A 13,456-nucleotide genomic window follows, 5' to 3' on the forward strand; every position below is an offset into this window, starting at 1 on the left:
TGGTAAATTATATCGGGCACATTAACAGAGCCACGCCATGGCATGACTTAGTCCATTCTTTTATTTTCAATTTATTTATGTTTTTGAATCAAGCATGTCTCTTGAAGAAATCATCCAATTGGATCTTACTTCTTCATGCAGTCTGACAATCTCTACCTTTTGATGGGAACAATGTATATATCTACATTTAAGTACAGTATTCATATCAAGGAGTCCTGGTGTGGTGCTGTGGGTTAATGGACTGGACTGCAAGGTCAGTTTGAACCACAAGGTGGGCAGCTGAAGCACACCAGCCCTTCCTCAGAAACCCTATATAAGGTCGCTATCAGCCATACCAATACCCATAATGACTAAGGATTTACATTTGCTATTTTGCTATTTAATTGATAACTGTGCTATATTTTTCTGATTTTATTCTTTGTAGAGGAGTCCTGATGTGGTGATGCAGGATAATCACTGGACTGCAGGTCAGTTTGAACTGCAAGGTTGGTGGTTCAAATCCATTAGCTGTTCCTTGGAAACTGTAAACAGAGTCGCTCTAAGTCAGAACCAACTTGACAGAACTTAACAAGAACATTTTTTCTAGGAATCTCACCTGTGCACTGCGTAGTGGTTATCCAATGAACCTATAGGGTTCCAGCCTCTACTGAGCATTTGTATGGGTTGGGGAATCCATTCAAAGCAATAGCCAGCTCTCCCATCTCCCTTTGCTTTCACTTTCTAGTGAACTCTCACTGTCTCCTCTATATACATATAGCTTCCCAGTTGGCCAGGAATGTATGGAGAGCTAATTTCATCTTTTAGATTGTTCTTTCAATTTCAAGATCTCCCTGTCAACTTTCTGGCTAGTCTGCAATGTGCCCCAGTCAGAATTGCAATCAGCCTAGCAAAGCTGGAGCTCTGGTAGCGTAGTGGCTACGAATTGGGCTGCAAACCGCAAGGTCAGCAGTTTGAAACTACCAGCTGCTCCGTGGGAGAAAGATGAGGTATATTCTGCTCCCGTAAAGATTGACAGCCTTGGAAACCCTGTGCAGGGTCTCTATGAGTCAGAACCAACCCCATGGCACATAACAATAACAACATCCATTCCCAACGGAATCTGTCCGTTTTAGCAGAAAGAGCTACAGACTTTGTCACTCTGCTCAGAATCAATTCTGTCCCCACTGGTTGCAGTATAGGCAAATTCTGCACCCAGCCCCAGCTTGTGAAGTTACAGTTTTCATTGACAAAGTAGTGTAGGGATAGGCCCAGGCATGAACACTAGATACTCCTGCCATTTTTACACACAGTTATAGCAGTTTTTTAACCATAAACACTTTTAAATTTATCTGATTTGGTTGATTTACAGTGCTTTAAAGTTAGTGGTTCAACCTTACCAGCTGCTCTTGGAAACCCTATAAGGGTCACTATGAGTCACAACTGACTCGGCACTTAAAAACAACAACAAAATTGTTTCTAGTAATTGTGCCCATTTTTATGGAGAATAATTGTCAGTCTCTTCATACCCCTATACCAGAAGTCCAATTTTTTTTTATATATCTTTTCTACCTTAGTAATTATAATTCAACATCTTCCCAACATATGCAAAGAAAACTCAAATTAAAAGATGAAAAATAGATTCTTGTTTATGGTCCATACTCTTGAGTTTATATTTCCATCTTTGTATGATATTTTAAAATCACTTTAAAGAGCTCATCTTCTAAAATCTGAATAACCATTTTCACTGATGGTTTCTAGACAGTTCTAGAAACACTCTTTAAAGATTTTTACGACTGCAGTTGTTGTTGTTGTTAAGTGCCGTCAAGTCGATTCCGACCCATGGCGACCCTGTATAGGGTTTCCAAGGAGCAGCTGGTGAACTTGAACCACCGACCTTGCAGCTCAAACAACTTTGCAGTCTGATGCATTTGCCCACAGCACCACACTATGACTGTAGTTTTTGTTGTTGTTAGGTGCCATTGAGTCGGTACTAATACATAGCGACCTTATGCACAGCAGAAAGAAACACTGCCCGATCCTGGGCCAACCTCACTACTGTTGCCATGCTTGAGTCCATCGATGCTGCCACTTGGCCAATCCATCTCATTGGTGGTCTTCCTCTGCAGTAGTAGTTAATTAATTGGACACTGAAAATTTCTCAAATGAGTCTTATTTTCATAGATTTCCAAGGCAACTTTAATACTTTCAGAACGCTTAAATTGTTATTTCCTGGGATTGAACATATCATAAACCTCTACCTACATGAAAAATTACTTTCTTCACCATGGTTATGACTATGCGCCATGGTGGTAGTGGTGGTGGTGTGTCATGGAGTTGGTTCCAACTCATGGCCACCCTGTATAGGGTTCCTGAGGCTGTAAATCTTTATGGGAGCAGAAAGCCTCATGTTTATCACATAGAGCAACTGGTAGATTCAAACTGCTGACCTTGAGGTGGCGTAATCCACTATGCTACCTACAGCATATCAGCTCCTAATCACCCTACTTTCTGTATTTATACTCTATAATATTTATAAAGTTAGTAAAAATTGGTTTTCCAAATAATTTTAACCATACAATGCTTGCTTTTCCCGCTTTCAAAAAGCAAAAGGCTTCTTGCAGTTTCTCTGGGTGGAAGACATTTTCAGGAACAAAACTAATTAAATATATTCAACTGAAGTTGAAGGATGTTGTATAAATGGATGACAGAATCATGTAGGTTTCACATACTTATATGTAAGTATGTATTTCCATTACATGAACATATCACAATGAATCTATTTAAACTCCTACTTATATACATTTAAATTGTTTCCACTTTTCACTATTATGAAAATGCTACAAACAGACATTCTTATAAGATAAGCACCATGAAGTTAATGACTAGATCAGTGGTTCAAACTCACAGCCGCTCCTCAGAAACATTATACAAAGTTGCTATGAGTCAGAACCAGCTGTATGACACACAACCACCACCATACCAGAGAGAATATAACTCCACGATGAATATGAGTATCTCTACCTTTACTAGAGGAGCTCTGGTAGTGTAGTGGTTACGAATCGAGCTGCGAACCGCAAGGTCAGCAGTTCAAAATTTGTTCTGTGGGAGAAAGATGAGGCTTTCTGCTCCCAGTAAAGATTTACAGCCTCGGAAACCCTATACAGGATCGCTATGAGTCAGAAACCCTGTACAGGGTCACTATGAGTCGGAACTGACTCCACGGCACATAACAACAACAACAACCTTTACTAGACAATTCTGAACTATAGTTCCCATTTACATTGTTGTTATTGCTATGAAGTGCCATTGAGTTGGTTCCTAGTCATAGCAACCTTTATAGGTTTTCTGAGGAGCAGCTGGTGAGTTTCAACTGCTGACTTTGCAGTTCAAACAGACCTTGCAAGTCCAATGCATTAACCTTCAGTGCCACACCATCAACATATAATAGCTTGCATTTTTTCCTACATATTTATCACATAGAGCAACTGGTAGATTCAATAAATATTGCCATATTTATTAAATTTGCCAATCTTATAGCTAAAAAAATCATAGCTTGTGCATTTAATATTTGGATTCTACTAACTGCTAATGAGAATTAACACCTTTTCAAATGTTTATTAGCAATTCCTTCAAAAGAAAAAAAGAAAACAAGCAGTCTTACACATTCAAACTAAAATTAATACTTGTTCACTTAGACAGTACATGCAAGCATGGGTTTTGTTTAATTATTTCCATTTAGATTTCAGTGTATTTGAAATAACCACTATAGCTCCACAAAACAATTAACCTTTAGGTCAAATTAAACTTTGTATTTGTTCTTCAAATTTTAGGTATTGAAGACTATGTGGTAGTTTTCAACAATATTCATAAACCACAGTTTGACTCATAGTATCATACGCACTTACTCGAAGGCCAGAAATCCTCCTCATGGTAACCTGGCGGTTTGAATCATGGTGTCCAGAAATTTGGTTTGGACCCGGAAACATGAAATCTCTTGTATTCTCATCATATGTAGACAGTGTTTCACCTACTACAAGAAAGATACCCTATGATTCAAATTACAACAAAATATTCTATTTAGAAACAAACCCATCAAGTAGAATATATATACACGTTACCTGGTGCCTTGCTGAAATGCCTAAGTCAGGGTCAATATTTTTTTTTTTTTCTTACGAAAGAAAAACTAAAATAAAACTATATAACACAGATTATAACATGTTCAATTACTCAGAAATAAGTTACATTTCATTAATTCTTTTTTTATTTCCCTTTTCAAATATGGAGATATTCATGTAAATTCAGAGAACACCTTAGAGTTGCTATAAAACAAGTGTCTACTTAAAATCATCACTTTGGTATAACATAGGCACATCTTAAACTTAATTATCATCTCAACGATTTTCTTTCCACCTATTATATTATAAAGTATGAGATGATGTGTTGGAAAACAGTAGATGTTTTCTAGAATTTGCAACTATCTTAATTAAGTACACGTAATATTCCATTTTTTTAGATTAACTAGCTTTCAAAAAACATAGTTCTCAATTTTTCACATAGGTAACAATTTAATTAAAATATGTATTTTTTTGAAATCACAAAAATCAGTAGCAGAAATAAAACTAATCTACATATTTTATCTCTACCTCCCCTAGAGATTTGTAATATGTATTATATGGACAAAGTTTTAAATCTACTCTACTATACAGCAGTGGCCAACACACAGATGAAAGAAAAATAACTCCACTTCACCAAAAGTACATAATATTAGAAAATCACAACAATTTAAAAGTCAACTTTTGGTTTTAAAAAATACCCAAAGTTAATATCAGTTTATTTTTCACTTTGAATTATTACTGTTTTTCAGTTTTAGAATAATTATATTTGAATATCATTTGTCACTCTTTCTAGTATATATTACTTGGAGCTATTGGTACTTTACACATAATGGAACAATGACAGAATACTGACATTGTTCTTCGTTTGGGAAAAAAGAGAAAAGATTATATCTTTTTTAAAAAATTCAATCAAATGGCTTCTACGCCAATTACTTTATCAACATTTAATACAATACGGTACCTGGTGGAACAAGTTGTATCAACTCAAACACTGCTGTATCATCTGAAAATTTAAAGAAATTTTTGCTTAAGTAAATTAATAATAAACACATGTTAGTTACTTTACAGACATACCAAAGGTCAAATAACTTCTGGGTAGACTACATCAATGTTTATAATGCAGTAGGTGTTATGTTTAAAACATGCATTATGCCTGTATCTTAAAGTAGGTACATCTGAACATGTTAAATAATCCCTTGCTTAATGCCTCACTGAAATAACTACTTCAGGGTTACTTTTTTTTTTCTTCCTAAATAAAAAAGAATTAAAATAGAGGTATATTAAATGGATTAACACATTTAATTATCAGGAATATGTTATTTCACTAATTATTCTTTATTATCCTTTTCTAAAGTGAGGATATTCATGTAAATTCCATGATTATGAATACAATGAAATTAACATGTCTAAAATACGAACTGACAGTGGCTTCAACAATGGGCTCAAACGTAACTACAATTGTGAGCACAGGGCTAGGCAATGTTTCACTCTGTTGTACACAGGGTTGCTATGAGTCGGAACTGACTTAACGGCCCTGAAAAACAACAAAAGTATTTTATAATAAATTATAAAAATAAAGTGTGTCCCTCCTTGCTTGTAAGAGCTCATGAAAAACAGCATGATCTCTCTCTTCCTTAACACTGCAACATTTTCATTGAACTGAAATCTTATAGTCATTTAGCCCTCTAACTATATTTCCAATCTGTGAATGAATACTCCCTTTGGGTCGTACTCTGTATCAGTAATAAACACAAACAAAACCAATATGTTTTTATCCTTCAAATATTTAACATTCCATTGAGAATATCAACAATAAATGAAATAAACACAAATAAATACATTACAAACCACAAGTATAATGAGAGCATTATGGATAGCGTTATAAGAGCATTCATAAAGTTTTCCATGGCGAATCATTTACAAGTATGATTAATCACTCCTTCTTTCTACTTTTAGTCTGCAGGCTCTGCTGAAACATTTCCACCAAGGATGACCCTGCAGGTATTTAAATTACTGGTGGCATAGCTTCCAGCATCACAGCAACTTGCAAATCACTACAACAGGGGAAACTGACTATGCAAAGGCTTTTGACTGTGTGGATCATGATAAACTATGGATAACATTTAGAAAAGGGTATTTCAGAACAGTTAACTGTGCTCATGAGGAACCTGTACACAAAGACCAAGAGGCAGTCGTTAGAACAGAACGAGAGAATACTGAATGATTTCAAATCAGGAAAAGTGTGTGTCAGGGTTGTATCCTTTCACCATACTTATTCAATCTGTATGCTGAGCAAATAATCTGAGAAAAAAGACTCAATGAAGAAGAGCAGAGCAAGAGGGTTGGAGGAAAAATCATTAACAACCTGCAATACACAGATGACACAACCTTGTTTGCTGGAAGCGAAGAGGACTTAAAATACTTAGTGATGATGACCAAAGAATGATGACAACTACAAAGACTACAGTCTTCAGTATGGACTGTAAGTTAATGTAAAGAAAACAAAAATCCTCACAAACGGAAAATGAATAATGTCATAATCATTGGAGAAAAGGTTGGAGTTGCCCAAGATTCCATTTTGCGTGGATCCTCAATCAACACTCATGGAAGCCGCAGCCAAGAAATCACACGATGTATTGTTGCGTTACACAAATCTGCTGCACAAGACCTCTTCAAAATGTTCAAGAGAAAAGATTTCAATTTGAGGACTAAGGTGTGCCTGACCCAAGTCATGGTATTTTAAATCACTTCACGTGCATGTGAAAGTTGGACAATGAATTAAGGAAGACCCTAGAATCGTTGAATTACGGTGTCAGTGAAGAATACCGAGAGTACCATGGACTGCCAGAAGAACAAACAAATCTGTCTTGAAAGAGGTACAGCCAGAATGCTCCTTAGCAGTGAGAAGGCTAGATTCTTCTCTCATACTTTGGACATATTATCAAGAGATACCAGTTCCTAGAGGAGGACATAAGACTTGGAAGAGTAAAGGATCAGCGAAAAAGAGGAAGACATCAACAAGATGGACTGACATAGTGGCAGCAATAATGGGCTTGAACAATTTTAAGGATGGTACAGGATCCTGCAGTGTTTTGTTCTGTTTTGTATAGGGTTGCTATGAGTCAGAAAAGACACGGCACCTAATAGTAATAACAAGTAATTTAGTGCAATATAAATAAAAGATCAGATCTTTTCTTTCTTCAGAGGTTGAAGGGAATGAGGCAAGCACCACAATAATATAATAAACTCTCAAAAAAAAAAATCTCTCCTAATCAAAGGATGAAAACAATGCAAACAGTTATGTTTCAATAGTATAGTTTCAACAGTCATAAAGACAATAGGGATAGCCAGCTTTATGATGCATTTGTAGTATTTGATTTAATTCCTTGGAGATCAAATACCTATTATGTGGGAGGCACTGCCCTAAATATGAGAGATACAGAATAGGAATGAACAAAACAGGAAAAAGTCTCTGTTCTTATGTAACTATAGTGCTAGTGAGAGAACACTAAGTATTGGTGTTCAAAAGAAATTAACAGGATGACCATCCATCCCTGAGCAGGACTCTGTTTATACCTGTTGTCTGGGTAGAAATATTAATAGCACCCCCTTTCATTCTCAGAGTGTGCTGGTGTAGAAGATAGGAGAAAACGAGACATAACGGAGTAGATCGAGATTGTGATATTAGCCACAGAGAGGTGTTACTTTACATATGTTGGTGAAGATAAATTTGAGTCGTGACTGGAAAGGAATGAGAGAGCAAGCAAACTACACACCTGAAAGAAGTTTTTAGGCAGTGTTATTTGTGGCAGTAGAAAGAGAGGGAGGAAGACAGAGTGTGCATGCAAGGATGCATTTGTGTGTGTCTTAAGGAAAGAATCTGTAAACCTTCAACAAGAAAGGATGAAAACTAACAGTTTTAAGTAGAGCAGTCTATGAAGTAGGAAAGTTTATTCTCTTGCTTGCCTAAAGATGGTTCCCAGGGCACAGGTTTAGCCATAATTAATAACTTTCTGGTAGATCCCAAGATTAAAACCATTTCCTACGGAGAATACCTTTGTAAATAAGAAATTGCCCTATTATGCTGCGGGCTCTTAATATCATTGTCTTATTTCCCCAGAGAGCCTGAAGTGATTCTGGGTCTCTGCAATTTCCTTACAGGTGCAGATATAGCATGAAATAAAACTGGTAGGTTCTGCAATAATAGCAATAGTCATAATAATAGCACAGTTATTTACAATCAATAATAATAAACAACTTACATATCAAGTCTAACATATCTTCTATGTACTTGACCTGAATTTTCTCAAGGAACTGGCCCATTCAAAGGCTCTACAGTCACGGGTGTCATAGAAACCTCACTTTCTGGACCATGCTCAATTTAATTTTAGATATCATATTCTACACAAACAAGCACATATTCATTTTGTATTCTGACACTGGGAAATTATGTACGTGACTCACAATCCCACTAGTAAAACAAACAAACAAAAAACACTGTCACAGACAGAATTCCGACTCCATGTGAGCCTGTAGGACACAGTAGAACCACTCCTTAGGGTTTTTAAAGGAGCCAACAACCTCCATTTTTTCCGTGGAGTAGCTGGTGGGTTTGAACCACAGATCTTGTGGCTAGCAGTCCAACACAAGAGTCTACATTGGTTCAATGCTTCCTTTACTTAAAACTCTCCTCTGTGTTTCCACTGGTATAAAGTAAAGCTGTTTCACCTCTTTGGGTACAACTGTTATGTTTTAGTTAAATAAACTTTCTATCATTAAGTATTTACACTTAAACCTGCTGTAATTTCTCTCCTTTCTCCTTCCATTAAAGATCTATCCCCTTAGAAAGCTGATATAGGCACCACCTGAAACAAAGGTCATAAGAACATGTGTCCTAAGTCAGCATCCCCTTACAAATAAATCTCAAGACCTATTGAAAACTCAGGAACTAGATCTCTTCTTTGTGCTTTGATGAATGGTAGAAGATGTGAGGCCTGAAATGGCCATGAATCTTGTTTTGCTACTATGAATGCAATGAAGACTCAGGAGTATGAAACAGTTATATATGTATATGCAATTAAACAATGCTCCAGGAAGTGAAGACATACAAATTGAAATGTTTGAACAAACTGATGCAGCGCTGAAAGCACTCAGTACTCTGTGCCAACAAATCTGAAGAATGCAGAAATAATCTAACAATCCCATTAATAACACATGTAAGTAAAAGTTTGGTGAGAATTCAATACTGCTGACAGGGAGGTGCCAGAAATTCAAGCCAGATTCAGAAGAGGATGTGGAACAAGAGATACCATTGCTAGCGTCAGATGGATCTTGGCAAAAAGCAAGTAATACCAGAAGGATGTTTACTTGTGTTTTATCAATTATGCAAAGGCATTTGACTGTGTGGATTATAAAAAACTATGAATAACAATGGGAAAAACAGGAATGCTAGAACAATTGTGCTCATGAGGAACCTGCACATAGACCAAGAGGCAGTTATCTGGATAGAACAAGGGGGTTCTACATGGTTTAAAACCAGGAAAGGTATGTACCACAATTGTATCCTTTCACCAACTGTGAGTTGGAACCGACTAAACAGTACTTAACAACAACATGCAGAGCAAAAATTAGAGACTCTGGATTATATACATGAAGAATATGACATTAAGACTGGAGGAAGGCTCATTAACAACCTCTGATATGAAGATGATACAACCTTGCTTGCTGAAAGTGAAGTGGACTTGAATCACTGACCGATGAAGATCAAAGAATACAGCATTCAGTAAACAAAAATCTTCACAAATTGACCAGCAAACAGTAACATGATTAACGGAGAAAAGATTAAAGTTGTCAAAGACTATTTTACTTAGATTTACAATCAGTGCTCATGGAAGCAGTTGGCAAGATATCAAAGGCATGTTGCATTGGGCTAATTTGCGGCAAAAAAATTTCTTAAAAGCACTAAAGAGCACAGATGTCACTTTATTGTGTAAAGTCACCCGCCCCAAGCCACAGTATTTGGCTGTGAAAGGTAGACAATAAATAAGGGAAAAAAGGAGATGAATTGATGCATTTGAATTCTGGTATTGGTGGAAAATATTGATAGTACCACAGATTTCCAGAAGAACAAATAAATCTATGTTGAAGACGTACTTTGGAAGCGAGGATAGCAAGACTTCATATCTCACGCACTTTGGACATGTTTTCAGGAGTGACCAGTCTCTGGAAAAGGATATTATCCTTTGTAAAAGTACACGGTCAATGAAAATGAGGAAGACTCAAAGAGATGGACTGACACAATGGCTGAAACAATGGGTTCAAACACAACTACAATTGTGTGGTTGGTGTAGGAGTGGGCAGTGCTTTACTCTGTTGTGTATACGGTCAGAGCCAACTCAGAGGCACCTAACCACAACATGCAAGTAAAACAAAAAAAAGTCTCAAAATAAATATATCATTTTGGATTCAACATGGAGTGAGAAAAACACTGAGAAATTTTAATATAAAGAACTCTTAACTATAACAGGAATTGAAGTAAAGAGGTATTGTCTAGGAGAAAATAGAGAGAATTCAAAAGAATACAGGAATAGTAGATAGAAGGAATAAACTATCGGCCCTGGGGCACATATAGCACATCCAAGGAAGAGTTCTCCCTAACCTCCTTCTCCAGTGCTGAGATCTAGTCCTTGGTGTAGGGGATACAGCTACACTTGGTTCACTGAATGGAAGAGACGACACAGGCTAGGGTAACTCAATAAAAATCTGCTGTCTAGAACTTGCCAGATAGTCTGCCTCTGGGATGCCAGGGAATGTTACTTAGTGATAGAGAGGAAGATGTTTAAATGGAGGCACTCTACTCAAAAAACAGCCCTAATGGGACTGCCGGGGAAGGTCAGTGGTGACACTTGCTGACTGCTTTAAAAGTGATGGGTTCCTCAGTCTCAGTGGTCCTCAGCTATGACACAAACCCACTGCTTGGACAGCCTCTACTTGGGTCCATTCATGTCATCCTGGGAACTTAAGGACAAGGACAACCAAGGTAAATATGTCAATTCTTGTGCTTCTTACTGTGTTGTAAGTAATAAAGAACTATGAAAAAACTAAGGTTAAATATATACTTACTCTGTGACCCAGTATATCTCCCCATATTCATAGGAATACTGTTTGTAAAAGTCTGTGACTTGAAACAATATATGTATTAATCAAATAGTGACTAGAAGAAAAAATATGTGCCACACAGTAAAGTACTTTTGAGCAATAAAAAGGAATAAACTCCTGATACAGGAAACAACATGGATGAACCTCAAAACATAAAGTTCTAAGTAAAAGCAGCTTGACACAAAAGACTATATAATGTGTAATTCCATTTATAGGAATTTCTAGAAAAGGTACATCTACAGAGACAGAAAGCAGATCAATAGATGCTGGGGACTAAGGATAGGCATCAAAGAACTTTTTAGGGTGATGAAAACATGATAAGCTGATTGTAATGATGGTTACAAACTGAGTAAATATTCTAGAAATCATGTAACTGTAGCTACAACAGGTGAATTTTATACCTCAATAAAGATATTAAAGGAACCCTGGTAGCATTGTGGATTATGAGCTGGGTTGCTTATCACAAGGTTCCAGTCTAATCTACCCATTGCTCTGTGGGAGAAAGATCAGGCTTTCTGATCCCATAAAGATTTACAGATTTGGAAACGCTATACAGGGTCACAAGGAGTTGGAACTAATTCAACTATACACAACCACCACCACCATCAAAGTTATTAAAGGGAAATGGAGAAGAATGAAACATGTCTCCTGCTTTTCCTAAAAAACCTGGATTTCAGAGTAACCAAATTGCTGATGAGAAAAATTTCTGATAAAGAAGAATTCTAGTATATATATAAAAAAAAAAAAATCATAAGGAAGTCACAATTCTGTAACCTTGATGGCAGATGGTCTCAAGGATGCTCAAACTATTAGATAAAGGGTTGATGTGAAACTTTTTAATGGAGAAACCAAGCTGTTGAAGATCTGAAGCCAAATGATCAATCAATTCTAGAATCCCCCAAATCAAGATTGAATTAATATGCCAGTTGATATGATGCAATAATAGTAAGAACACAGAAATTATGAACGATCCTTGTAAAATAAATAAATAAACCTAAATATAATCAGATTTCTAAATCTAAATTCCAGTTTACAAAATGCAAGTGATAAACAAGCTAAATAACACCTTTAGGGAGCAATTAGCCAAATTCATTCTGAAGGACCGGGTTATTAAAACAAACTCACAGCATTAAAAGAAAATGATGACGCAAAGGATAGCATTATAGGAAACAAGACACTTAGGAGATAAACAACATTTCCAAAGTGTGAGCCATATTTTGAATGAATGAATCATGATTTTAACATACCAACTGCAAAAAGGCATTCTTTGGAATTGGTAAAATTTCAATAACAACTTGATACTCTAAAGAATGATTGCTAAAAGGTGTGGTATCAGTATAAGGATTGAATTATAAGAAGAAAATAAAAAACCCTTTTCCAGTTAGAGGTAATACTAGAATATCCCCTAGTGAAATGGCATCTTAAAATTTGTTTATGAATACTTGAACATTTATTAAAGTGGTTGGGTATACATGTAATAAGAGTGGCAAAAAGTTGAAAAGCATTGAAACTGGCTGAAAGGAACATGTGAGTCATTATACTAGTGTCCATTTTTAAGTATGTTTGTAATTTTTATATTTAATGGGTTAGGAGGCAAAGAGAGATTATAAAACTACAATGAAAAAACAAAGTAAGAGAAAATAGTATCCAAATCTCAAAACAAGATTAGAAATAAAAATCGTTGTAGAACTCATCAGAATGTAAGTATTACGTAAATGAAGTCAATTCTTTGGAAAGCATCAACCAATGAGAAAATAAAAGGTAAGTAAGATATTATCAAAGAAGTGATGTCAATGGAATGTTTAAAGATAGGGCAGAGAAAGAAATGTGAGACAGATATAAAAAAATTAAAATATCTGTTTGGTAAGAGGAGACACAAGAAAAAAATTAATCAGGAAAATCAAGATATGAAAATTTCCTTACAGCTACAAGGAAGACCAGTAAAAACAACTTTTAGTCAAATTTATATACCAACCACTAAAGCCAACAATCACAAAATTTAAGAATTCTACCAACTTCTACCAATTTCCAAATTGTTCAAATATACAATCAAGATGTATTGATAATGACTGGTGGTTGGAACGCAAAGATTGGAAACAAAGAGAAATGATCAGTAATTGGAAAAATATGAGCTGGTGACAGAACTGATACTGGAGATTGCATGATAGAATTTTGAAAGACTTTTTCATAAAAAAATATATCTT

General features: G+C 35.9%; 1 protein-coding gene across 2 annotated transcripts in view; it reads right to left on the minus strand.

Annotated features, from left to right (window-relative positions):
* Positions 1-13,456, minus strand: part of LOC102830306 (spermatogenesis-associated protein 6-like) — a 139,462-nt gene that overhangs the window by 109,912 nt on the left and 16,094 nt on the right. The window contains exons 4-5 of one of the 2 annotated variants that reach the window (XM_006839739.1): positions 5,056-5,097; positions 3,885-4,009 (exon numbers count right to left, since the gene is read on the minus strand). In XM_006839739.1, coding sequence (XP_006839802.1) covers positions 3,885-4,009; positions 5,056-5,097 — 167 coding nt within the window. The remainder of the gene's footprint in view (positions 1-3,884; positions 4,010-5,055; positions 5,098-13,456) is intronic. The other variant, XM_006839740.1, reaches the window with a different exon arrangement.

This window comes from Chrysochloris asiatica, unplaced genomic scaffold, assembly GCF_000296735.1.
Source record: "Chrysochloris asiatica unplaced genomic scaffold, ChrAsi1.0 scaffold00026, whole genome shotgun sequence".
Classification (NCBI taxonomy): Eukaryota; Metazoa; Chordata; class Mammalia; order Afrosoricida; family Chrysochloridae; genus Chrysochloris; species Chrysochloris asiatica.